This window comes from Halictus rubicundus, chromosome 1 (genome assembly GCF_050948215.1).
Source record: "Halictus rubicundus isolate RS-2024b chromosome 1, iyHalRubi1_principal, whole genome shotgun sequence".
Taxonomy (NCBI): domain Eukaryota; kingdom Metazoa; phylum Arthropoda; class Insecta; order Hymenoptera; family Halictidae; genus Halictus; species Halictus rubicundus.
The window spans coordinates 29086931-29114567 of record NC_135149.1 but is presented as its reverse complement, the minus strand read 5'-3'; the positions used below and the strand labels follow the sequence as shown (position 1 = coordinate 29114567).

The window sequence follows — 27637 nt, the reverse complement described above, 5'->3', positions numbered from 1 at the left end:
TGAGACTCACGGGAATGGTAAAAGGCAAACTGGCGCACGTTTCAGAATTTGATTCTGGTTTCTACCACCAGTGCGCGAGTCAAAAGTATTCATTCTTCTCTTACTAATGCTATATTGTTGCTACATCGCGTAAAATTATTCCTAGTAGAATCAAAATTCATTGGGGAATTTTGAGGTAATTTTTTTAAAATTTGAACGGTACAAATTCAATTCCTAGATCTGACAGAACCAATGCCTTGAAATTCTCAGGTGTGTGCAAACTTCTGCAATGAAGAGGCTGGTTTATTTTACCACTAGAAGGCGAGTAAAAATGTTATTAACAAAGTTTGAGTAGCCGATGTCGCAAGAAAAATAGTAAAAGCCGATTTTTACAACTGTCTTAAATCGTAGACATTGAAAAGTGCTATTACAGGAGGAATATTGTGAAAAATTGTAATTTTCACCATTTTCCATGCAGTTTTAAACATAAAACGTATCTTGATACGTTCATGAAAAACTGTAGACAATAATTTTCTAATATTCTAAATTTTCTCGTAGTCAGGACGCACGGCATGCATTACGAGTCGATGATGAAACACGCGTACAAATATTTTGTTCAATGATTTGTTAGTTTATCTGAAGAGTTTCCTTGTTCTTGTCAGCCGACAGCACTAGAATGAATATTCTAAACCAATAAATTAACAGAAAAGCGACATAACATTTTCGAATGACATAACGAATACTACGGAATTACGTGCGATAATAATTATTCTGAATTAGACAGTAAATGCACCGAGGTGGCATAATTTTTTCGAATGCAATATATAATATCCGCGTCGTATCAAGATTGCATTTAATTCGATGAAATGAAAGTTGCTGTTTTAAGCATAAAATATGTAAGAATGCTGTTCTAGCTTCCTGATACGTTCTAAGTGCAATATATCTAAAAGTTCAAGTAGGATGTGCAAAATTTATACACGCTGGATGTTGTAAATAATCTTAATTGCTCTAGACAGGGATGGTATCTTTGGAATTTTCAGTTTTCCGTAGCCCTGAATGTATAAAGGGGAACAAAGTAGAAAATATATGAAAGATAAATAGAATGTATCGGGCAAACGTCATCAACATGGAGATTAGCTTCCTTAAGGGAATTAGCGCATGGTTGAATATTTAAAATTAAGGTAGATTTATGTAAATGTATGCAGAATAGATTGTGGTCGTTGGAATTTTCAAGTATGGTTCTACGGTCTCGAAATTGTCGCAATACGGCGGAATTTTCTCAAACAATGCGCTGAAAGTGTCACAAACAAAACGGAGAAATTGTGGCAAATATTGACGTACATTTTTCGTACCCTTGAACATATCAAGGAAGCAAAATAAATAAAAATAGCTTCTTCAATGTAATCGGTGCAGCGTCGAATATTTAAATAATTTTCTGGAATTGTAGGAAATGTTCGAAGTTCGAAATAATAATGATTCTGCGGTCTTCTTCTGATTGCTCTGCGCACGACGTGCGTCAGCTTTCCTCGGCCATTACTATTTGAAGGCTAGATCATCGTTCGCGGTTTTGCATATTCAAGCGTCTTGTCGTGTATAGAATTTATAAGGTCATTTTTTTTCTCTATTACGTTAACAAACCTGGACTCGGACCCGCTCGGGGAATTATTGTTACGGGCAATTAGGTCGTGTCGCGACGCGGCTCGTGCGCATGATGGCGTTACCGATCGCGGGCCGAGTGTTTCGCTTTCCTTCGCTGCCATAACCGCTAACAAATCGGCTTATTAAAACAAAAACGTCCTTAACGCCGTCGTAATCGTTCCACGCGACTTTCTAGCCGTATCGAGCGGAACATTTCTTCGAAACGCCGCAGGTTTCTAAACAATTCCCGCGTGATCGTTCACCGATCTACAGATCTAGACCCGCGATCTAGAAATTGTTCCGAAGTACTGTATTTACGCATCTTCCGTGGCAATAAGTGTACAGTCTTCCTTAAACAATTTTTCCTAATTATACGGGATAAGTGGTCTCCACTTTTCAAACACGGTGAAAACTACGCGGCTCCGTTTTCCAATATTACATACAAAATAGAACGATGACAGTTGCAAGCAAACATGTTAGAATGACATTGTTATTTCCTTATCTTCCACAACCTTCTAATACAAGCATTATATATTCTAAGCACATTCTCAGTGCGGTCGAAGGACAAAAAATTGTGGAATATTTACTTCAAAAGGTTTTGTATTTTACCGAGGCAGATATTTTCAATAGATTTCTCAGCCGTGAGTAAGAAAAGGTTTCTCTGGAAAGGTTATGCAATAAACAATAATATTCCACGAGCAATGACAGCAAAAAGAAAACGCGAACTCTTGATAGTATTGGTTGCTTCGAGTCTATTTTCATCTTGCTCTATTTACCCCCATTCATAACCGAGTAGGTGAAGGTCAGGTTAGGGTAGGTTATTTCAATTCAATTTATTTTTGCGTTGCAGATTCACCGTTAATTTGTATACGGAGGTTCTGTGTCCTGTTTGTCACCAACTACAGTGTTTATTCCATATATGTCCAAAAGGCCTAGTCGATACAAGTCCTGGTACTATCCCCACTACCGCGGGGCTTACTCCGTTCGGCTTGGATCAAAGAATAGTATCTCCTGGCCGATATATGTCCCTGGGCCCTTGTTTTGGACATATATCGAGTAAATACTGTATTATGGATTATGTGTTGTTCCGAGGCAGATATTTCGGAGTGGATTCATCAGCCTCGATTCAAAATCAACAGGAAAATCACTAGAATTCTCTCAACAGGATCAATAGAGAAACGGAAAACAAAAAAGGTTCTACTTACATGACCATCGCGGAATTTTTCATAATACGCCCGCATGGGCCGAACTGTTGAATGGGACTGGGCGCGTTCAGACTCCTCGTTCTCCTGTAAACAGAGACAAAATTATCAAAAAAAGGTTCCTGTTACATCCGGGAAGAAGATCTTGCATTGAAAATTTTATTTTCCTGGGCTTTGATCAAGAGCAGGACAAAGATCGTACAGTAGACTTCTGTACAACACGATCAAAAAATTGTTTACAGAGACTATACAGGCTGTCTCAAAAATGTTGTACTGCTTTGAAAGTCCTGAGATCATTTGAAGTAACTTTTTCCTTTAAGAAAATGTGCTCCGTGGCTTTGTTAAGGACTTATTAACAAAAAAAAAAACACGGACCAATTAGAGCGCAGCTATAGCAGGGGGATCCAGGATCGGGGACGGTTTCCGCTGAGCGTGGCGTTGGCATAAGCTGAGCCAGAAGCTGAGTCTGCTGTATCTGCGCTCTGATTGGTCTGCATGTTTCGTTAATAGCTCCTTAAGTACGCCACTATAGTGGCTTTCCGTGGAAAGCCTCAGTTCGAACGGTACGAACCACTATAGTGGCTTTTTTGCTATTCGCGGATAGACGCTCCGTCCCTGGGAGACACAGTTGCGGACGATCGCGATAACAAAACCACGGAGAAAATTTTCTTCCAAGGAAAACTCACATTTTTGTTTAAACACTCTTTCTTGCATTTACTGAACATTCACTGCCACGTGAAATGCACGTGTACCGCGCGTTATGCGGAAGTCTACCTAGATTAATAAAATGCATGAAAGAGGATTTTCCTGATGCGTACAGCTAAGCAATTGCCAACTGTCGTCAAGGGAACTAGAATATTCATAAAAAAGAAAAAAGAAATTAGAATCAATGTAAACAGTTCTTAATTTGCATAAAAATCCGCAATTCTAATTATCAGTGTGAACACGATTTCTAGTGTCATCTGACGATTATTCGTGACCGGAAGTGGCGTGAAGATTCACGATGCAGAGGAGACGAAGATGAAGAAGATTGGCACGACGCACAGTGTGACGAATGGCCTTTTTAGCTGGACAAAAGTAACTTTCAAATCAACAAAAACTAACTGTGCTAATATAATCTAAAACAACCATGTATTAAAACTCTTGAATATTAAAACTTAAAATTCTTTTGTTGTATGTTTACAGAGCGTGTAAACTTCACCTAAAAAACGAACACCTAACCTATAAATGAATGGGCACATTTCCATACGCGCTAGAAATATGTTAAAATGTACTAAGGAGTGTTTAAATTTCCTATATATGATGGATGTAACATCTCAAAACATGTATTTTCACTTTAGTAATTCCAAATTATCGATAACATTCCTCTATTTTTGTAAATTAAGTGTCAAAGACGGTACTTATTTTTCCACAGAAACGCCCATGTTACTACTCTTCGTTAATGAATTAGTATAGGCGCCACGTCGCCCCACGCGATGATTTTTACATATAAATATAAAGTAGAGATTCTCTACTTTATTTTAGTACCAAAATTGGCTTGCAGAACGTTGCAGAACTATACTAATTTTTACAATGAAGTTACGTCGTTTCGAACGCAGCCGATGCCGATTGCCGTCGCCACTTACAATTAGCGGTTTGTTTAGTCTATTCGTTGAAACCTATGGATTGGACTCATTCAGTGTATATTGAAGGAATAAACCATGATAAGATCTCCGAGTTTTCCTCTGAACTTTCTTCGTATGAAAATTCGTTTCTTCAGTCTCAGAGCGATTAGCGTGCAGTGTACATCTCCCTTGCGTTTTTCTTATATCTTTCAGTTTCGTTATTTTTATCGTTGTTGTTGTATTGTTATTGTTATAATTACTGTGATTGTTGTTAGTGCTTATTTGTTACGTTATCACTTTATACGTGAAAACGTTATACCAGAATCTTCCTTAGATATAATCAGGTACGTTGAATCAAAACATTTCATTCGTTATAAAAATTATGAAAAGTTTAAATAGGAAATACAAATTTTTAGATTAATCTAAACAAATTAGTATAAACAACATAAGCTTATACTAAACCAAAGAATAATTCTTTCTCGTTAGAATATGTCTGAATCTCCAAAAAGTAACATTTACTATAATTTTTCCAAAATTACATTCTTTTTGTCCATAATTAAAAATGACGTCTTCTTCGACAATATCTAGTACTTGTTAAATCATTCTGTGTTACACAGGTCCATTATTAATTTTGTTGTATTCTATATTTAATTATAAATCACTTAAAATATATTGTTTAATTAACAAAAACCAACTAAATGTTGTAAAAAATTAATAATTATTCATATTTTATACAACTGTAAACATATTAATCGATGAATATAGAAAAATAGGCGATTTAGACTTTTGTCCAGCTAAAAAGGCCATTCGTCACACTGTGCGTCGCACAGTGGGCAATTTGGACAAAATCGGATTCAAAATCAAGGAACTTTCGATAGGAATGAGGTAGAGCGATGAAATTTTTTTTAAATTAAAGCTGCAACTTTGTAGAATATGGGAAAAATAGAGAGATTGTGGTACGAATGTTTTCTAACCTCGAGAAAATTCGTTAAACGCGCACAAATTCAAGAAAATTTTAGTTTTTCCAATACCACGCGCGGAAAAAATTTTTTTATAACATGCTATACATCATTTCCCATAGATTTTTTCACGCTGATTTCAAATCTGGTCTCAAAATTTGTCTACGACCTCAGGATTTTGCAAAAAATAGATTTTTGTGACAAAAACTAATGAAGTCATTTTTTTCGTTGAAATGATTGGATGGTAATAATCTCTCTATTTTTCCCTTATTCTACAAAGTTGCAGCTTTCATTTAAAAAAGATTTCATCGCTCTACCTCATTCCTATCGAAAGTTCCTTGATTTTGAATCCAATTTTGTCCAAATTGCCCACTGTGCGACGCAACAGCACGAGCAATTGCGTCGGCGAAGCGACTGCTGGGACCCTCTTTGCAATCACTATGGACCGTCACAGTTATGATGCGTGTTCGTTTGTCAACTTTTTCGTTGAACGCGGAATGCACTTTTTCCCGCGAATTCTCGGGAACGTTCGATCGTTACCGATTCACCGATGACGTTGCGCGCACATATGCGTTTATTCGATCGTGAAACCTGTTACGTGTGCCGTGGAAACGTCAGCTACGTTGCAACGTTATGCGCGAGGCCGGTTTCACACATAATTCCCGAGCATGTGCGTATGCCAGAAAAACGGTGAATATGCATCAACCCACTCTTTGTCCGCGCTTGACGTAAGACGCGTTCAAACGTGACACTATCTGTCCGCCAGCTTAATGAGACCGATTATTATACTTGGCCGCCGATCGGCTGACTTCGAGGTTGAAGACCTTCCGTTCGCCGATTGATTATCAACCGGCAACATTCCCGCTGATCCTAACTTCGCAGTGATAACACACTCCGAACAGGCTTATACAACGTGCACGAGAGCGCGATAGTGTTGGTTCAAGTGTGATAAACGAGACCCATCGCATCATCGACCGATCACGTGACCACTGCCAACGAAAATAAATGATAATGGCGATGTATGTATCTATCAGCCGAGTCGTTTACGCACTTCTGAAGGAAATCTATTTCCGTATTAGGAACGTGCGAGAGTTGTTTGCGTTGGCTTATATCGCTGTTCAGATACGGATCAGTGGTATAGTTCAATCGGATTTCCAGAATGATCCGATCTAAGCCTAGCGGTATTAGATTGATTGGTCGAGTCTCGAGTTCGGGCCAAAAGTAATTTTTGGAGAACGTTGTTTAGGGATAGAGAAGATATGTTCTTAATTCTTGAAATATGCAGAGAAAAATTGTTTGAACTATGCGCCAGAATTGAAAGATACCTCCTTGTAAATTGGGGTCAAAGAGCAAAGAAAAATGTGCATTGAGGTACATCAGAGAAATTGCCTGAAGAGTATTTTAGGATTAGAAAAATTACTTTGATAAATCAGATAAGTGTACAATTTTTTAAAAATGCAAGGGAAAATAGGAATCCCACGAACCCCAAATAAAAATTGTCTGAACAGTATTTTAAGTATATAAAAATAGCTTTGGTAAATCAGATAAGTATAAAAGTATAAGGAAAAATTGGAATCGCAAAATATTGGAATAAAAATTGCTTGAGCAGTATTTTAAGTTTAGAAAAATCAGTGTGATAAATCATATAAGTATAAATTTTTTTTTAAATGTAAGGAAAAATAGAAATCCCAGGAACCCCAAATAAAGATTGCTTGAGCAGTATTTTAAGTTTAGAAAAATGACTTTGACAAATCAGATACGTATACAATTTTTTAAAGAATGTAAGGAAAAATAGAAATCCCAGGAATCCCAAATAAAAATTGCTTGAGCAGTTTTTTAGCTATAAAAAATATAGCTTTGGTGAATCAGATAAGTATAAAAATACAAGGGAAAATTGGAATCGCAAAATATTGGAATAAAAATTGCCTGAACAGTATTTTAGGTTTAGAAAAATGACTTTATCAAATCAGATAAGCATAATACTATTAAAAAAAAAAGTATAAACTCCAAAATGCTCAAATAAAAATAACCCAGATACTGCATTAAGATCAAGAATATCTTTTGCAAATAAAATGCAAGACAAACGAGCATAATGGTAAAAAGGAACCGTTGTTTCTACGATGCACTACGGATAAAACAAACGAAAAATGCATCTAAAATCGAAATAAACCAGATCAACTTGAAGAACAGTGTAATCAAGACCGCAGACCTTTAAACATTTACAGTAAACACCACAGTACGATCTCGAGCCGAACAAACAATACAGCAAACCATAATACAGATATAATAACATTCTTTTCCGTCGCCTAGCAACGGGGAAGCAGTAAGTTTCCATTCGCGTCAAGCTCCTCAAAAACTACGATTACCATAAAGATTTTCCAACCGATAATAAATTTCTACCAACAAAAAGCTGGCTGGAAAAAGGGTCAAGTAATGAAGCGACCGGCAATTATCTACTCCGGTTGCGTCAACATAATTAGCGCCACGAGTCCCCGGTGCGATCTATGTGTAACAAATTGACATAATCACAACAACACCATCGTCAGAACAATTCGGAAGAATCCTCTATTTACAAAAAAATCCTGGCACACTGAATTTCCGATTTTCAAACAATTATCAATATTTCAACTGTTGTAGGAAATAATTGGACTGCGGATTTTATGCATTTGTGACAAACTATGCGATTTAAAACAATGGAAAGATTCAAAGAATTCAAGAATTATTTTCAATATCTTAAGATTGTTAATGAGGGAAAGACACCGTTACATAGCTCTTGTGTCTCGTAATTGATGCAGAAAATATGCATAAAGATTCGCACTCTCATTATAATGTATACTAATGTAACTAAAATAGAATCGTGCAACAATAAACCTGTTTACAACGTGAAGCCACTTACTATTTTAATTCATCGTTAATATTTTCCTCAGATGTTTTTCCACGATGCAACAAGCAAGGAAATAATCAAGACGATTTTCCTGCACATTGAAACGTGTATAAAAACGTTAAAAAATTTGTTTCGAGGACGAACTTACCATGGATTTGAAGACTGAGCATTCCCCTTTACAATGACACCTTAAAACTTGATCTACGATTTTCTGAAGACATTTTATAAAAAAACAAATAAGCAACAAATCCGATCACGTGAAACCATCATAGTGTACTTTCTGTTCCTGTAAAGTTACACTCAAAGTTTAGTAAAACGGCCGAAAAAAATCGTACATAAATTTTTAAGGGGTCGTTTTAAAAAGCAAGCTTAACTCTTCAAATCTGCGGCAGTTTCGTTTATTAAACAAATTTTTGAAAGCTTCTGGAGACGTTTGAATTTGCAAGATTTTTTAGGGAAAATGGGTCTTCAGTTTCCCACCTGCTGAGTCGTGTAAAAATATCGCAGAAAAAATTGAATGATGGACTATGAAATTATTGAGAGTTATATATTAAGTGTAGGTTTCAAACTTTGAATGTAATGTGGATTTATGAACGTATTGTTTTTTACAGAATTACAACAGCGTGAACATCGAGAATTTGCTGAAAGTTGAAAATTTGGTGTGCCACTGCGTTTCGGATTCGCTGTAACCGCAACGTCAGCTGCAACGAAAAAAAAGACTATCTACCTGAGCACTCTGTTGCGCAGAGCGTGACCCATCGAAGACTTGATCGATCCATCGGCGTCGAGATGGCCGTTGGTTCTTACGTCCAGCAACGGCGACACTTGATCGGTCATTTTGCAAAAAGAACCGCACGGAAAAATTCCCCTGCACGGCGAGCAACAATATTCCCCTTTGGCGAGATTCAATCTGTTGCGAAAGCCATTCGCCGGGTGTCCAAGGTACGCCTATGCAAATCGAAAACTGGAACCCGGCTTCTTTTTTTTTTTTTTGTTACGCAATCGAGGAACGACTTCGATTAGGGATCCGCGGCCGGCGATCTATCGCCTCGGATTTACCGACCGAGCGGCTGCACCGACCGTCGCTTATCAACCCGTATTTTTTCGATCGACATCCAATGATATCGCTCGACGGTGACTGATATCGCCGATACGCGTCGCTGACTCGGCGATTCTCGCGTTGCATAAAAATCGTATCCGTTGCAAAACGATGCCGCCGCCCTTTTTGCGGAACTAATCGGCGGGAACACGAAGGCTGATTTATCGGAAATTAATGGCGGCCTTCGGACACTGCCTAACCAACGGACTATGTTTCAAGGGCGGACGATCCTTTTTCTTGACGTTAGAACTCCATCTTTATCTCCCACGCGGTGCCCGGTGGGACGAGACGACCTAACTGCGATCCAAAGTCGATTTCTGTTATGTTGTCAATACTTATGGAGTGATTTGTTATATCCAGTGGTGGGGGCCATTTTCTTTTATATTTGGCGCGAACGATGACTTAAAGTCAGCAAAGAATCTAAAATATTTTTTTAATTGTTCAACGATTTTAAATGTGGTTTACTTTTTAGAGTTTTTGACGATTCTAAACGCGGTGCCATGTTTCAGTTGTCCAATAATTGGAAATGTTCCATTTTAAATTTGTTTTCGTGATTTTTTAAGGTGGTTCCTTTTTTCAATTTTCCTATGATTTTAAATGTGCTTCCATTTCTTAATTGTTCCACGATTCCAAATGTGTGCAATATAGTTACCTTAACGATTCATTAAAGCATTACAGATCTTTTATCATGTTGTTCTCTACCCACGATTTTTATGTTTATCAAACAGAAAGTTTGCAATATAGCGAGTAACTCAGAAATTCATTGTGGCATATAAAAAAGAAGCAAGCTTAAAGATTTTCTTAAGTTGACTTAAATTCACTTAAATATTCGTCGAAGCATATAAAAATTAGAACCTATATATTTTTTCTCTTTTTATCCCACTGCCTGCTATAGTCTATCCACAATTATTATATTAGTGGAACACAACGTCTGCAATTTAAAAATTAACTTAAAAATTCATGGAAGCATATAAATCAGAAGCTGCAGATTTTCTGTCCCACTGCCTGCTATAGTCTATCCACAATTATTATATTACTAGAACACAACGTCTGCAACTTAAAAATTCAATGAAGCATATAAATCAGAAGCTGCAGACTTTCTGTCCCACTGCCTGCTATAGTCTATCCACAATTATTATATTACTGCGACACAATGTCTGCAGCGTGACGATTGACTCAAAAATTCAATGAAGCATATAAATCAGAAGCTGCAGACTTTCTGTCCCACTGCCTGCTATAGTCTATCCACAATTATTATATTACTGCGACACAATGTCTGCAGCGTGACGATTGACTAAAAAATTCAATGAAGCATATAAATCAGAAGCTGCAGATTTTCTGTCCCACTGCCTGCTATAGCCTATCCACAATTATTATATTACTGGAACACAATGTCTGCAGCGTGACGATTGACTCAAAAATTCAATGAAGCATATAAATCAGAAGCTGCAGATTTTCTGTCCCACTGCCTGCTATAGTCTATCCACAATTATTATATTACTGGAACACAATGTCTGCAGCGTGACGATTGACTCAAAAATTCAATGAAGCATATAAATCAGAAGCTGCAGATTTTCTGTCCCACTGTCTGCTATAGTCTATCCACAATTATTATATTACTGGGACACAATGTCCGCAACGTGACGATTAACTTAAAAATTTATTGGAGCATATAAAAACGGAGTAAAACAGATATTCTATCGTTGTACTGCACTGTGTGTTATCTTCAACTCACGATTGTTATATTAACGGAACACGCAAGTGCGTAACATAAGGAACGACTTGAAAAATTCGTCGAAGCACGTAGAAAAGAAGTATGTTTGTATGTCGTATGTTTGATCTGCATCAGGTCGTTTCGTCCCAGTAATTCCCCTAAACAATATCTCGTCGCGGCCAAGTTCCGGCTTGTAGAAAAACGAATTTTCTCGCGTGTCCTCGTCAAAGGGGATCACTGTGCTCGCCTTGAAACTAATCTGTCCGTCGACTATTGCGCGACAGCCGCTCCTCTCGTCGCTGATTGCGTCTCCCGGAGATCACGTTCAATGACGACGACGGTGGACTTCAAAGCGACAATTTCTCGTCGTCGATCATCCCGAGCATCCCGCTTCACGTTCAAACGTAACACCGCATTGTTCACGTGTCTATGTCCATCGAAGCCGGAAATCGTTTACCGATTCGCGTAAAAACTCACTTTTCCCCAGCTCACTTTCACCCGACTCCGGCGACCGACACGTCCTCTAGCCCCGACGAATATAGGACGGTCCAGCTGCCATAACTACCGGCGAGAGCAGCGCCAACTGCGAAAAAAGGGACCGGATCGCAAGGTGGCCACCGGCGGAATGACGAGCGGGCCCCGAGCCGGCCCGCAATTATGTGATTCTTTCTATGGCATCGTCCAGTATCGGACACCGTAGCCTACACCCGGTTCGTATACACGATAGTTGAGCACCGGTTGCGCAACAATGCTCGTTTATGTCGTATCTTATCGCTGTAAATACACTCCTCGACAAAACTATAAGATACCTGCGATTTTAGCTAATATTTGATTAATACTAATTTTTTTTTTTTTGTAAAAGTTTTCGTTGCTAATACGAAGAATCAAGTACATACATTTCCATAGCGGCAACGTTGTTGAATTGGATTGAAAAAGGTTTGTACTCCGCGACAAAACTATAAGATACCTGCGATTTTAGCTAATATTTGATTAATACTAATTTTTTTTTTTTTGTAAAAGTTTTCGTTGCTAATACAAAGAATCAAGAACATACATTTCCATAGCGGCAATGTTGTTGAATTGGATTGAAAAAGGTTTCATTAAAATTTTTAATTTTTGATGAAATGAGGTGCGACAAAAGACTATAAGAGAATGTATATTTTAGGTAAGAAGAAGTGGGTGGAAGTTAATGAAAAAGATTTTTTTCTATTTGTTAGTAGTGTGTTGTGCCACCTCGATTTTTTATAGTTTCTAGTGTTTTGTGCCACCTCGATTTTTTATAGCTGCTGTCTTATAGTTTTGTCGTGACGAGGATTGCATGTTTACATAAATTTCCCGAGTTCTTGGAATTGTAGCCTTCGATTTTTCGTAGGACTGTAGAATTCATTTTTATATAATGTAAACAATAACACTACGAATGAAGGAAGACAAACCTCAAGACTTACATAGAATTTTCATTGAGTTTGGCACTTATAGTTTTGTCGCAGAATGTAAATGACTGAACAGTGAATTTTAATTGTCGGAATGACCAAAGGCTCTCACCGCATGTTTTCAGGTTTAACATTAGGTTTAGGGAGCACTAAAAGTGACTATTTTACATTACTTTATTGAAATAACGAGAACGTGCTGCCCACATTTTTAGCCATTTTTTTTATTACCATAATAACATAATGACATATATAATATCATTAAATAATATTATATAATGTTATTTAATATTTTTAATAACATGTACCCAAAGAAGTAAATTTGCTGAATAATTCCTCATGGATGTATCTTTAGAATTTTAATAATTGTAAATTAAAAATATTAGAACCCGTCATTTTGACGGGTAAACCTAGTATTAAGGGCGAATGTTGTTTCTACTAATTTTTCTACTATTTTCCTAACTTTGATAGCAATTATGTGATTCTGTTATTGTACTCTTCTAGTTTGTCAGCTTTTTTCTCTGATTTCATTTTTTCAGTTAAACACTAAAACAAGTACACATTATTTTCATTATTTTATTATTTCGCATTATTTGCGAAATTTTCAAAGGATTATTCTCGATGCACCTAAATGGTCAATTAAACGTCGGTTCATGTTAATACCTGTATTATACAACTCTCAATACGGACAAACAAATGTTGTCACCAGGTTATTTAACTTGTCTGACCAATTTATACTGATGACAATTCGTTTCTATAGTAATTCCATCATTCTTTTCCAATGAAGTGTTATTATATCGAATATTGACGGAAATTACGGAAAATGGATTAATTTATCTTTATTAAAAAAATTGTCCAGCACACGAGAAGGCAGTATCAATGTAAAAATTTAATTTAAGAATCACTCTATTTTACCTAAGTCATTAGTATGATCTGCTGTCCTTCTTTCTTGCTTCTCTGAATCAATAATTAATTCTTTTTCAGCTGGCCAAACTTCTCGTGCAAAAATCTCCAACATTTTTTATTTCTAGCTTCTAGTTTTTCATTTCTGTTCTTTCTCATACTGTCTGGACGGATTCTAGACTTCTGATAATCCCATAAAAGCCTATTTAACCCTTACGTCAATAACCAAAATTTTCTACAGTAATGTTACACTTTATGTCAATACACATTTTTATGGCTCAAATAGAAATTAATCTGTGATCGTCCAGGAACGTAAAAATTTACAATAATTTTGCTATTTGTTCTTTATCATCTTTTTAAACAGATAGCAAAATTAATGTAAATTTTTTCAAGAAATACGTTACAAAAAGAAATTGAAAGTGAATACCCGGTTATTGACAAAAGGGTTAATCTACAATAGCACTTCAACCTATTCAAACTAGCTCTTCAACCTATTCAACCACCTCTTCAACCTATTCAGTCATTCTTTAACCTATTCAAAAGTTCTTCAACCTATTCAGTAACTCTTCAAAATTCTTCAAAGCAGAACGAACTACGACACGCGATCTGACCCTACGCAACAATCATAACCGTATGCCCAAAAAGGGAGCCACGAGAGATCATCAATACCAAACAAACGAAACGACGACGAAAACAACTACACAAAAATTCAACGGACCTTCTCTGTCCATTTTCAAATCCAATAGGCACCTCCCCCTCCCCCTCTCCCCTCTCCCCTCCCCTGGTTTCACTTGATCAGAACTTTCTCCGATTGATTGAGAAACATAATGGAAGGAGAGATTTGAGAAGCTGCGAGGGCTCGTTGAAGGGAACAACAACAATTTGATGAAGACAATTTCAACTTGATTCGTTTTTCCAAAAAATTCATCCATTTACTTTTCTCGCGTACTCGACGTCTTCCTGTTAGTGTTGTAAGGTGTATTTTGTAAGCTTTAGTAATTTTAAAGAAAAGACAAGTCTGTTGTATAGGTTTCTTTTTAATACGGTTCTCAATCTAGATATATAAAATAGATATGTAAAAGATATATAAGATTTTATATATAAAATCATAAGATGTATAAAATTAGAAAAGTCAACTGTGACGAATGAGTATTAGAACAAAAATATGCTTAATGCATGGCTTCCCCATGTCCTACGGTAATCAAATATAATATTGCAATATAATTTACAAAACAGAATGGATTGGAAAATACATTTTACATACGTTATAATTATTTCCGTGTGCGATCATGCCGAAGAGATAGAATATGCTCAAGATATTCCTTGAAATTGTGACATAAATGCAGCACAATTTTTTGGTTTAAATTGTAAAGCAAAGATGGGTGAAACATCATCTGAGAATCTTTGATGCAACTATTTCTGAATCATGTATGAGGGCTAATGGGACGAAAATGTTTCGATGAATTCCACCGGTTTTATGGAAATGGTATCCACAAGTGCGCCGCGAGAGGAGAAAACGATCCGGTTCGGTAATCGATTGCATCGTAGCTGGATTGTTGGGATTCCGGGAAACGTTGCGAATGGGGGCGCCATGGTTGCAGCTTATGGGAGCCCATGGGCCATCGGGCGCTCCCCGAGTCGGATGGAATGCGCGGCGAAAGGTGAACGCGTTCTCGCTCTCGAAGAAAGGAGCAACAAAAAACGCTTCCACCGGCGCACAGCTCGTGGACTCGAGCAGGTAACCGGTGTCTCGTTGCACCCGTGCGAGTGCAACGATGCACTCGCCACGACGTGCAACACCCTAATTGTCTATACGCCCCCGATAAACGGTCTGCTAGCCTGTCTGCGCCTCGGGAAACGTAAATAAATACTCCCACGCTCTGAAACTCGACTACAACCGTCCTCGCATCGTGCGCACCGAATGCACTAATAGACTGAATTATAGGGCACCGAGCAAACACTGTATAACAATTTTTTAATTATTTTTTTGCGCTTAAGAACCGTGGCGATTTGAGAAATTTCATTTTAGAAGGAGATGAATTTTTTGTGGTTCAACCGTAAGAGACAGGTGAATGATTTTTGTGTAGAATGATTCCGCAGACTCTCCTGAATACTGTGGTATTTTTCTTTGTAAGATCGTAAATGCTTGGATATGGTTAAATAATTTTTTAAGAGAACAATAAGGAAGGGCTTTAACACGGAAATTTTTGCGAATAAAATTCTGTTTAATTGCAGTGGCGGGTGATCGAATTATCGAAGCCTCAGAATTTGCAATTTGTGAACTCTAATATTTCTATAGAAAATTATAAACATTTAGTCTAGTGAAGATTGTTCTCAAAAATTGTTTCAATATAAACTGAAACTGTGATCTATGCAAATGGCTCTAAAAATTTGATCACACTCAGTACCTCGTTTAAGACACTATATTCAAAGCTAGTGTGTTACAATTTTGCCCCAAAGCGGATTGAAACTATTTATATTCAAATTAAAAATTCCTCGTACGATTCCGTCAATCAAGTCGTTCGATACAGTGTCCCCATATATTATACAGAGAAATTTCACACTCCTAATCCCTCATTCCTTCAAGTTCCGAGGTGGCCCCCAATTTCCCCACAAGCACCGCACACTTCCATAAACAATGCCCACTCTCCACGAAAACTATGACGAGAATAAACCGGTGCACACCGTAAACCGCGGCTCTGCCAAGTCGTGTATAATTCACATCGCAGCACAATTTTCACATAATCCACACATCTGTTATCACGAATACCTCCTCGTGTCCGTAGCTGCCCTCTGACCTTGCGGCCCTAACATCCCAGAGCACGGTAACCCTAATTTTCGGGCGAAACTTGACAAGAGCGTCCGACAAAATCCCTGTTGTTGTATCCACTCGAGAATTTTCCGATGCTTGACGAGACGATTGTTTGACCTGTTTCAGAACGAGCACAGATGCGAGGCGTAGCAGGTCGCAGAATGGAAGCACATTTCGGGGTTGGTAAACCAACACGTGGCCTACCTTAATTCATCCCTGTCCATGGGCACCAATCGTCGAACAGGATCACGGCGTGGCCTGTGTGCACGGGTGCGGGACACGCTTGTTCGTCGACTATGCGAACAAAGATCGCGAGGGACGATTCGCAGCTGCGGATTCGAAAAAAGAAGCTCGCGGAGCCTGGCCCGTGAGCGGGTCGCCGAGACGTTGGCGGCGTCGCGACGCCCGATGCACTGCACGCATGCCCTGCCACCGCGACGACCAATCGATTGTATCGCGTGCCGCACCGCGTGGCTATTTTCTAACCGATTTTATTTAACCTCCTTTACGCAACCGGGCTTTTCGATCCGATAACGCGCGATCGAGACCAATGCAACGAACCACGATACCCTAATTGCGCATAGTTCATGCCGATTATCGGTGCTCCACTCTGTCTCCGACCTCTACGGCACGACCCCGCATAATGCGATCGAAAGATTGTTCGTATAAACTTGGACACACTTTCAAGCCTCCACTCTCGTAATTAGACTGCGGATCTTTGTGCGTTTATCGCTTCTGAAAATTTTCAAGAAATGCTGTGATATAACATTGTACAGAATTTGGTACGATTTTTATTTATTTCAGATCTACGAAGGTCTACGAATTTGCTTCCATTTTCCTAAATTTTGCTGACAAAAATTGAAAATTGCATAAACATCCGCCGTAGTCTACTCATAATAAATCGTTCTTCTTTTGTGGGAATTTCTATACGATATACAGTTACATTAATAATAAACCTACCATGGTTTTCACAATTTTAAATTATAAAAACAAATGTTAATTGTTAAACTATAAATTCACGTCTTTATTTAAGCACATATTATAGTGAAAAACGTTTCAGTAAATCCAATCTTCTCGCTTCTATAAGGCGTTTCACTTTGTGTTAATATTCGAACGCACTTTAAGACAGAATACCCTTTTTCAGAGTGTAGCAAATGACCTGAAATTTGTTTAGCAATTAGAATCATTGGTTCACCGAACGACGGGCGAAAAAGATTTTGAAAAAATTGCAATTGGCAGTTCACGTTCCTCTTCCGTTGTATCCAGTAAACAAATTTTAGGAGGCGATTTATTATGAAACTAGAGGCTTAATTTCAAGCCTTAAAATGAGATAAAATTTAATTTTAATTTAAAATTAGAATTGGTGACTCTTAAAGTGTCACCAATTTTTAAAAATTCAGAAACCCAGATACAAAGAAGGCATAAAACAAAGTACTAAAAGAGTATAAAAAGTACCAAAATGGGAATTGCAATTCCCAGAATAAAAATGTCAGAATCTCTGAAAGGGCTCTATTAACCCGAAATACGATGGGTAATATTCCCACTCGAGTCTGGACAAAGCGAGTACCATTTTCTTTGTTCAAACTCGAAAATTGCCGGCGACATATTGATTGACCCAAATGTTTGGATTTTACGAGTGGCAACGATGTCGAATAATACTCACTGCGACGAAATCTCGAATGTTCGACTTCAGTGGGATTTTTGTCAACACCTCGGAAGACCCATTTTAACTGGGTTTGTCGGAGAAGGCTAAACGTCGCAGTATACTGAAAAATGTATCGTCGGAATGGTATATATTGTTCGCATCGAGCGAGACGTTTGATAAGACGTACGCGCTGTTTTTATAAGGCGCGATATGTCAGGCTGCGTGGAGGGAACGTTGAGCAAGCAAATGACTTCGATCGAGTTTCGCACGAATCGGAATCGGATTACGCGGTTCCAGTTTAATTACGAAATTGAATGGCCGTAGAGACTGGTTTCGGTATAGCTTCGCCAGTCCGGCATACTTTTCACTTTGTCGCGGGCGACTCCATCTTGGTCGCATCGCGAATCGTGTGTAAACTAATTTATTTAGAGCGGCGAAATGGTGTTTGCAAAATTTTGTTGCTTAGATGTTTCTGAAGGGTGCGGGGAATTAAAAAAAAATATTGTGGCCGGAAAAAAATAATTATTCCGGTACCGGGAATCGAACCCGAGCCTCCTGGGTGAGAGCCAGGTATCCTAGCCACTAGACCATACCGGATTTTCTTGGAGGAGAAGTTTCGAAACAGCTACAAATTCGGCGAAGATTGTTGATTGTTTTGCACTAACCAATCTGTGAGAATGTGAATAATGTTCCTACGAAACTGTAGGGACTTTATAGAATCCTGCTATATAACCATACCGGATTTTGATACAATATTTTTATTTAGATTAAGGGAAAGATTTCACGAAGATGGCTTTCAGCAGAACTACTTTTTCAATATTTAATTCTTGGTTACTGGAAAATCATACAGAATTTTGTTAGAAGACAGAAAAAGTGTATTGTTCAAAAATATACTTTCCACTAGACCATACCGGATTTTAATACAATATTTTTATTTAGATTAAGGGGAAGATTTCACGAAGATAGCTTTCAGCAGAACTACTTTTTCAATATTTAATTCTTGGTTACTGGAAAATCATACAGAATTTTGTTAGAAGACAGAAAAAGTGTATTGTTCAAAAATATACTTTCCACTAGACCATACCGGATTTTGATACAATATTTTTATTTAGATTAAGGGGAAGATTTTACGAAGATAGCTTTCAACAGAACTACTTTTTCAATATTTAATTCTTGGCTGCTGGAAAATCATACAGAATTTTGTCAGAAGACAGAAAAAGTGTATTGTTCAAAAATATACTTTCGACTAGACCATACTGGACATTTAAGCAATATTTCTCTTTTGGAGCGACTAGATTTCACGATGATTGCTGAAGCTTTTAGGATAATTGCATTCTCTTTCAACACTCAATGGCTACCCTAAATGATTACTGGATTCTCTTGGGAAACGTATGTCGAAAGTACAGAACACGTAGTTCCATGGAAAGTGTATTGTTCAAAGATATACTTGCCACTATACCATGCCGGATTTTATGTTAACATTCCTTTTGAATTTATAGATCACGAACCACTGCGAACCATATCGGATTTTATTACACAATATATTGCAAAACATCGTAAACTTTAATGTGGGCTATCAGCAGTTGCAATCTAAATCTGGCTTGTCAAAATATTGACTTCCACTACACCGTACCGGATTTAATAACAGGACATACTTCAAAGTCGCAGAGAGTTCGAGCACGACTATAAACAGTCCCACTCTAAATCCATTTTGCAAAAATATGTACACTGCTACATATTTCCACTAGATCATACCGGATTCGATCATCAGTTGTACATTGAATTACTGCAAAATTTAACGAAGATCGTAAACAGCCTCATACTAAATCCACTTTCGAAAAATATGTACAGATATCGACCAAACCATATTGGACATCATTCAAACATACTTTTCGGACATAACCGTCGTACGAAGAGTACAATCACTGTCACTACTCAATTGCAGTAACTAAAAGCAGTGGCAAAGTTTACTGAAACACACCTGATCAAACCCAAAACCCCTTAAAAGTCTCTCGCCGGACCTCTGTCAAATCTAAAGAAGAACATGCAAGCTAGATCACTTCAAGAACCAACCTAATAAACCAACAAACTCCCCATCACCTCTGACCTCGAACCACAACCACACAAATGCCCAACGCCACCGTAGAAAACATTCTAGAACACGTTCGATCGGTCCAACAACAATCCTCCCGTGAAAGTGCAGCCTGCGATGCATGTAACCAGGCGTCCTGCGCTTTCGAAAATGTTGTCAAAGTCGATTACTCACGGCCAAGTACCGGAACGTTTCCGGCGACGCATTTCCGGGTCCCTGTCTAACTCATCGAGGAAGGGTTTGTCGTCTGGTTCGTCGACTGCGTTGGCTGCATTGTTCCTGGCGATGCACCTCCAGTCGAGCATCATCTCGCTGACGCTGCGACGCCGCGGTTTCTCTCTGACAATCTCCATGATCCGTGGATCACCGTACAGCACCGTCGATCATCGATCCGTCAACGTGGCCGCGCGACAACACCTCGAACGGTTTTATGCATTTCCGACGGTTCCCCACGGCCGGTCGCAACTGCAGCATGCGTCCGTGCGCAACACGTGTTCGTTGTCGCCGCGAGCCACAAACATAAGCGTGCACATGGCCGACGGAGTCCCCTCGAGTTCTCGAACGTGTTCGGGACGGTGTTCCGCCGTCGTCGGGTCTCTCGGCACGAACTTTCTGCGGAATGATCTCTGGAATACGATCGACGCGCGTCGATCCCACCGACGTCGATCAGCTGGCCACGTGATCCGAACCGAACCGAGCGCGCCACTTTCGAAGCGAGCTTTCTTTTTTACGCACCGTATTGCGCAACCCGCGCAACAATTAACGCGGATCCTATTCCCCTCGGCCGGGAAAAGGAAAAACCAAATCGGACCCACCAACCGGCTAAATAAAACCTTGGAAAGCGTTGCGCAACCAGGGCTGACCGCTCGTGAATTCGCGAATCGAGCGCGGATTATGTTGCCACCGGTGTCCGCCGGGATCGAGAGGGAAATTGCCCGGTTTCGCGAGAATCGAGATACCGTTTTAAAACGACTCGGTCCCTTTCGAATTTGGCGCGAGCCCGTGACCCACTTTTGCCAACTCAATTTCACTTCGCCCGCCCGCGAAACGGGAATCGTTATCGGACCCGGTTATGCGCTATCTTATCGCCACAGCGAAACGTACCTACTGCGCCCCGAGACCTCCGCCGACTTTCCAATCGCCGGCTACGTTTCTCGAATTTCAGATTGTGCAGCGTTTTTAAATTGTCCGGTTCTCGCTTATGCGATTCAAACACCGACTTAATGAGCAGCGAACTCGAAGAAAGTACGCAGGCCGACACTCCTCGGAAGTCAATAACCTTTTCAAAGCTACAGGAAATTACTTTAATTATTTTTAACACAGTCAGAAGGATTACTAGATAATGTGTGGAAGAAGTTTTGCAGAAATTGCACTTCGGCGAAATCGCTGGAGAAATGCTAATGAAGCTTTTTATTACCTCCGTATCTGAACCTGTACTGAATGTTTCAAACACTCGTATTTAATGGATACTTTGTAGATTTGTATTAGGTATGTATCTGAAAATTGCATCGAAGTCTCCTGTGCAAAATAAGAACATTCATAACTCAACGTCGCGCGATTTCGATAACATTATCAGAGTTTTCTTTTCTTTCTTCGCCATTTTAATGAGTCAAATGCAACATGACAACATTATTCCCCTATCTTCACAGTTTTGTATCTTGATTAATGCTCTCCGTGAATAACAGCTTTAAAAATCGACTTTTAGTATTTTCCCGAACACTTGGCATCTTTCAAGAATTTCTTTTACACGTCACCAAGTAATAGAATCGTTCTAGCTTTTCAAGATTTTGCAATTCTATAAAAGTTATTTTTTTTTGCAAAGAGCGTCGATATTTAAAGAGTGAAAGCCAATGAAAATGACTGTACAATATTACGTATTTACGGACGGTGCATACATAAGCAGAATCTGTAGAAGATGTGTGTATACAGAAGATAGACAACAAAGATAGCAATTAGTTATAACCGCTTGCGTCATAATTGATAAGTGCTACAGCAAGCAGGTACGTACACAAATCGACACATCTTGTAACACAAATCATTTTACAATAATTCTCCATACAAGTTCAACACAAATGTTTACCGAATTTCGACTACGTTATTTTACATTTTACAACGCGACGGTCTATTATGCACGCAATTAGACCACAAAGTGATAAACTGACATTATGCCAGCTCGTAATTGCACAAAATTCATTTGTATATCGCATATGACGTAAACTGGACAATATGAAAACGCTTGAAAACGTTGTTTAAATAAGTTATCTTATCGGTTGCAGGTTGTTTCTAGGAAAATGTAGTGCATCATGTCGAACTACACTTTCCGATGATAGACCCCTTCTCCGAATCAAAAATTCAGACTGGAATCAATTCTGCCAGTATTAACCCTTTGCCATCGAAGGGCGTCCCTCAGCCGCCACTAAAAACAATCATCCCACGACTCAAAACAATTTTCACACTAATAAATTCGTTTCTATTCAAGAAATTGCTAAAGATGTGTAGCCTTTGCTCCGTGAATTTATTATTTACAAACAACAAAATAATCTCCACCACTGTTTATACATTTGCTCCACCTGCAAATAATTACTATGAACGACTCGACTTCAAAATACATTTAGAACTGATGAACCATGAGAGCCACGAATTAATTAATTTAAAATGGCCGGGTACCACGAAACTTCTCAGGTCCTGGAGTTAGAGTACCTTCGAGTGCGAAGGGTTAACAATGGTCGCGGCGATTTCGACCAACTTTATCGCTCGCGTTCGATCGAAACGTGCTCGATCCGATCAGCCACACTTTCCAATCACAGACTCCGTTTTCCGAACGCGAGTTTGAGAGATCGCGATCGGCCTGACGGCGATTACGGCATTTTCGCGCGAGCAGTTTCGCGATCCGCGAGTCCGGAGACGCGCGGAGGACGTTCAACCGCGGTCGGACTATTTTTAAAAGAGAAAGCATACTTACAAGGACGAGATTCTAGCTAAAAGTACCGGCGCGTCGCGACGGGACAACGTTCGCGAGCCCGTTCTAGTTGCTTTTTACAGCGTTCCGGTTTACAGGGCCGTGTGGCGCGTCGCGCGACGCCTTATGGGGGCCCGTGGCCAGGCCAGTCGAGGAATCGATCGTTCAGAAACGTAAACGGCGAGCGAGAACCAAAACAGCAAACCGAACGGGACACAACGACCGACGTGTTTAGACCATTCGAGAGAGAGAGAGAGCAACCGCGATCGACGACCGCTCCGAGTTCACTGAGCACCGACTTTACCGGCCGCAGCCTCTGAAAGGCACTTAGGGCTTTCTAACTCGCGCCACTCCCCCACCCCCGGTCGTATGTACATACTCCTGCCAGTGCTATCTTAACGTGTGCGATACAAAATTGTCGGGGAAGCAATGGCAATGCCGTCCAACCGTTAACACCCAGCGCAAACTCCTTGTCCTGCGACGCTGTCGAAATTCTGCAAGCTTTCAATAATAATTTCAACGAACAATGACACCGGTATTGGTTTTGGATCGATTGGCTGTCATAAATGCCTTTAAGAACTGGTTTGGGGATCGTTTTGGTCGATAACCTTCGAAGACTTTAGGGGATCTCTTTTGTCACCGATCGTAACGCGAATTTGGGGAATTTTCTGAGAAGAGGGTGTTGACTATTAAAATTTCAAATTTGGTGGACTCGTTAAGTACCCTTCGAATTATGAGCTTGAATTTTTTGGAGCCATAATAATCATTTTTGTTGATGTTGTATCAACAATACTAGAAACGAGTTATGAGACCAGTGCTGATACAGCTCTGATTGCAAGGCAATTTTTAAGAATTTTTTGCGAGAGTAGTAATAGATATTATAATTCCAAACTTTGCACACTTGTTATCTAATATTCGAAGAATGCTCTCAAATTTTTGTAAGCGGGAGTACTAATTTTCTTGGGAGTTACAATGGTAGTGTTAAATACGAATAGCAAGAGCAGAAGGTGTAGAATTATATTAACCTAATGGGAAAATAATAGGAAAATATTAGAGTTATAATGTGGACCTAATGGAGTCGATTGGAAAGAACCACCTTGAAGACTTTGATATATAATTTTTAATTAAGAAAACAAATTATTTGCAGTTGCAAACGCAGTCGGTAAACATATACAACGTTGAAGCGCGTCTCAAGCAGTGCGTTCGATGCAGAATTCGAAGTGTTCGACAACACGAAGCGACAATACGTTCAGGAATCTGTTTGCTCTGTGCCTGAGGTCAGGCTAGCGTCTTCATCTCCCATAATTCCCTTACAAGAGAGCCAATTAAGCCGGGTCTCCAGCGCATTTCCCGCAGTAATATCCGTTTTTACAGTTCCAGAACGGTCAGGTCGGTTTTCACGGTTACTCGGAAGTCTTCGCCTCGCGGCGAGGCTAGTTCTAATTGGTGAAAGCGACAATGAGAGGCGAACGAACGATTAACTGGTTCATTTGCGAGGAGACCTTACAGCTGCGCCAGCGGCGGACAGAGCGCCTAGGCTCTGCACTGCTTGACCCATTTCCATTGTTCCTCCCCAAGACACAAAGGAGCCGTTCCTCTTTTCTTCCAGACCCCCCGGTTGTGATCAATAAATTTTACTCTCTCGGTAATCTCTTAATTCTCCAATCCTCGAACCTAAAACTCGACACCGACATTCCTAGCAACACGAGTGTTTGAAAAGGGAAAGCGAAACGGGGACTTTTTAGGACGCCATAAATTAGGTTCTTTCTGAAGCCGAGTCGAAGGTCGTAGGACTGTTTTCCTACTCGACGTTCCGAGAGTTTGTAGGAACGTCAGTGGTGACTAATGGTGGAGATTGCAGCGCAGTTTGCAATGCCGTTTTATGTATCTTTCTTGAATACGTAAATCCCCACGATTATCGCTTCAGCAATTATGCTGTTTGATTTGTTAGTCATCTGTAAATCCGGGAGATTGACTCCGCGTAGTGTGCACGGTCGTGGGACCTTGTTTTCGACAGAAGTATGATTTGCTGTTTAAATTAAACTTAATGCAAAGAATAAATATATTCAGTACTTTCGGGTAAACCAGTTTCGAGAATATGGCTGCCGCTCAGCCATTTCGGGACATTTCACGGTAAGAAAATTACCACATGTTCCACGGAATACGTGCTTTCGAAGAAGACCTTTGTTTTGAAGAAAGCTCCGCTAGTTTTTCCAGACAAAATTCCTAAAGTTCACATTTCTCTGAGATCGTTGGTGCGATTCTTTTTGACGGCGCTTAGGCGAAAGTGTTTCGTCTTTCTCCGTGAATCTTCGGTACCGGAGAGGAAGACGTTGCGACACCGTGGGCAGACCGTTTTAAATTCGTTTCACTTTTTCCTTTTCGACTGGTTCGCGTCCCCTTGACTCTTTTCCCCGATTATTCGGTCGGAAAGGTTACATCTGATACGAGAAGTTGGTGGCCGACTTCCGGTCGTCGGCGCTCCGTGTGGCCAGTGTTGTTGAACCCTGTGTGTCTCGAACTGGCTTCACCTGCTTATTCTTTCTCTCTCTCTCTCTCTCTCTCTTTCCCCCCCTCTCTCTCTCTCTCTCTCCCCGAGAGTCGGGAGAGAACGAGCGTCTCTCGCGGATCCGGCGCGGCGACGAAGCGACGCGCCTCTCCGATTGCATAATAAACAGCGATACGCAGCCGCGAGAAGTATATATAACAGGTCGTAAGGCATAACTGTAAACCAGTTGCATGTAATGCAATTACGGTATGAAAGTGATCAAAATTTATGGCAGCCGCCGGCGCCCCGTTGCAAAACCGAAAGGGGACGACCGAAATCCAACTGCAAAACCGCGAGGAATAAATATTTTTATTGACGATCGATAAATTATTATTCTACACTTGTTGCTAGAAAAACTGAGATGGACAATCTTTTCCACTTGCGTACAATAAATTTTTAAGAAGATGAAGTAAAAAGAAATTTCAAATTCGAATCTCCAGTGTGTGTATTTATCTAATTAATTTTAATGTATTTCTGGAAATGTGCTTTATGAAAGTGCATACAGTCTATTAGGAATAATTTTTACTGCGTTGCTTTTGTCTGATTTTGACTGTGTTCAGAGTTGTTCTTGTCAAGCTTTTTCCAAGTTTCTGAATTGCCAAGACGAGAGTTCCCGAATTTTTGAGAAGTCCGGTCAGACGTTTTAGATTCAAATCAGCGTGCACCGCGAAGTGAACTAACAACAATTTTCCGCCGAGCACGTCTTGTCCGAATGATAAATACTTTCCACGAGAAGGAAGCACGTACGGAGTGCGTACAGTGTTTCCTGCATTCCGCGAAATGAGATACTTTCCCGCAGAGGAATATAAAACCTGCGGTCTAAGGACGACGCTGCGGTCAACAATGAGGCTGTCCGCGTCCTTCTAGAAGTACTTTACGCATTATGCTAATGACAGTCACGCAATGGATTTGTCATTGGAAAAGTTACACCATCCGGCAAACAATTACAGTAGCCGCAAACACTGGAGATTAAAGCTCTGCTCAACTTAAATAAAATCAATCGCGTCCAGACTCCATTACATCAGACTCCATTAACCTCGAATCAAAAGAGGTTGATATGAAACGGTCGAGATAGATTGTGATTTAAAATGCCAGTGTTAATTAATTCTAGAAGCTTCCGAGAATTGTGGAAAATTGATTGTTCATCGGAGACACGACAAAATTGTGTGAAAAAAATTTTATAAAAATTATTCCACGTCTACTGTCGTAATTGTTTGGCATAGAACTGGGTTATTCAAATTACCAGCTTGTTTGCGATGCGATAGTGCGTTTCCGCTGCGAAATTGCAATGGTGAACTTGACAACCAACAATTATACAACTGTAACGAACGGCATTGAGTCCAAGTAACGCAAAAGTATGTCAACGGAAGCCATTTGTAGCCACAGAATGGAAAGCGTTAGTACGTGCGATGGTGGTGTAATGGTTAGCATAGTTGCCTTCCAAGCAGTTGATCCGGGTTCGATTCCCGGCCATCGCACACCTTTATTTTTGCCTTTTTTTTCTCGATTTTTCAAACTCAAAACCATCGCACCAATCACCGATAAGTTTTACAAAAATAATTTTGAAAAATAAATTTCAATAAACACCTATTTCTCACATATAAAATTAAGTACCCGAATTTAATAGAGTTTTTAAGAAATTGTGTATGCAACAGTGCTGCACGCAAAGAAGATTTATTTTCAAATAATTTAATGCATTTAAATTTATATCTTTAATGTTTTCGACGATTAAAGTCTGTTTATTTTGAGTACCTGTAAAAAAAAACTTAAAATGTTCACATTCTGTTTACTGTGTAATAGTAGTTTGATTTGTTAGCATTCATGATGACGCACTATTGTTGCAATTCCATTCGCTTTTCACATGATTTTAGCGATGTGTTTGCATCGGCGCGTAGTATATCCCAGCGAAAATAAAGCAGCGTCTGCAAGTAGCACTGCTGGTGTAGTGGTATCATGCAAGATTCCCATTCTTGCGACCCGGGTTCGATTCCCGGGCAGTGCAGATTTTTTTTTCGTCGCGAAAAAAATCCTGCACAACCGCGAACCTTCCTAGCACGCGGTGCGTCAAAAATTCAAACAAAAAATCGCTGTGAAAAACCTCGGAAAAAAGTTTATTAACATCCGCGTTGCGACAAATCGCGAAACTGTGCACGTGCTGCTTTCTCCGATTAT

At 39.6% G+C, this 27637-nt stretch overlaps 1 protein-coding gene, 1 long non-coding RNA gene and 3 other non-coding genes across 10 annotated transcripts in view; 3 read left to right on the top strand and 2 right to left on the bottom strand.

Moving 5' to 3' along the window:
* LOC143360273 (NAD kinase) overlaps positions 1 to 27637 on the bottom strand; it is a 54370-nt gene that overhangs the window by 13482 nt on the left and 13251 nt on the right. For 3 of the 6 annotated variants that reach the window (XM_076798988.1, XM_076798996.1, XM_076799011.1), the window contains one exon: positions 2823 to 2906. In XM_076798988.1, coding sequence (XP_076655103.1) covers positions 2823 to 2906 — 84 coding nt within the window. Of the gene's footprint in view, positions 1 to 2822; positions 2907 to 8993; positions 9192 to 20132; positions 20409 to 27637 lie in introns of those variants that run through there. The other 3 variants (XM_076798976.1, XM_076798985.1, XM_076799003.1) reach the window with 2 other exon arrangements.
* On the top strand, positions 200 to 4263 carry LOC143360340 (uncharacterized). Its single transcript, XR_013083254.1, has 3 exons — positions 200 to 249; positions 3776 to 3896; positions 4005 to 4263. It is a non-coding gene; the product is annotated as an uncharacterized LOC143360340 (long non-coding RNA).
* Positions 18392 to 18463, bottom strand: Trnae-cuc (transfer RNA glutamic acid (anticodon CUC)). Its single transcript has one exon. It is a non-coding gene; the product is annotated as a tRNA-Glu (tRNA).
* Trnag-ucc (transfer RNA glycine (anticodon UCC)) lies at positions 26872 to 26943 on the top strand. Its single transcript has one exon. It is a non-coding gene; the product is annotated as a tRNA-Gly (tRNA).
* Positions 27397 to 27467, top strand: Trnag-ccc (transfer RNA glycine (anticodon CCC)). Its single transcript has one exon. It is a non-coding gene; the product is annotated as a tRNA-Gly (tRNA).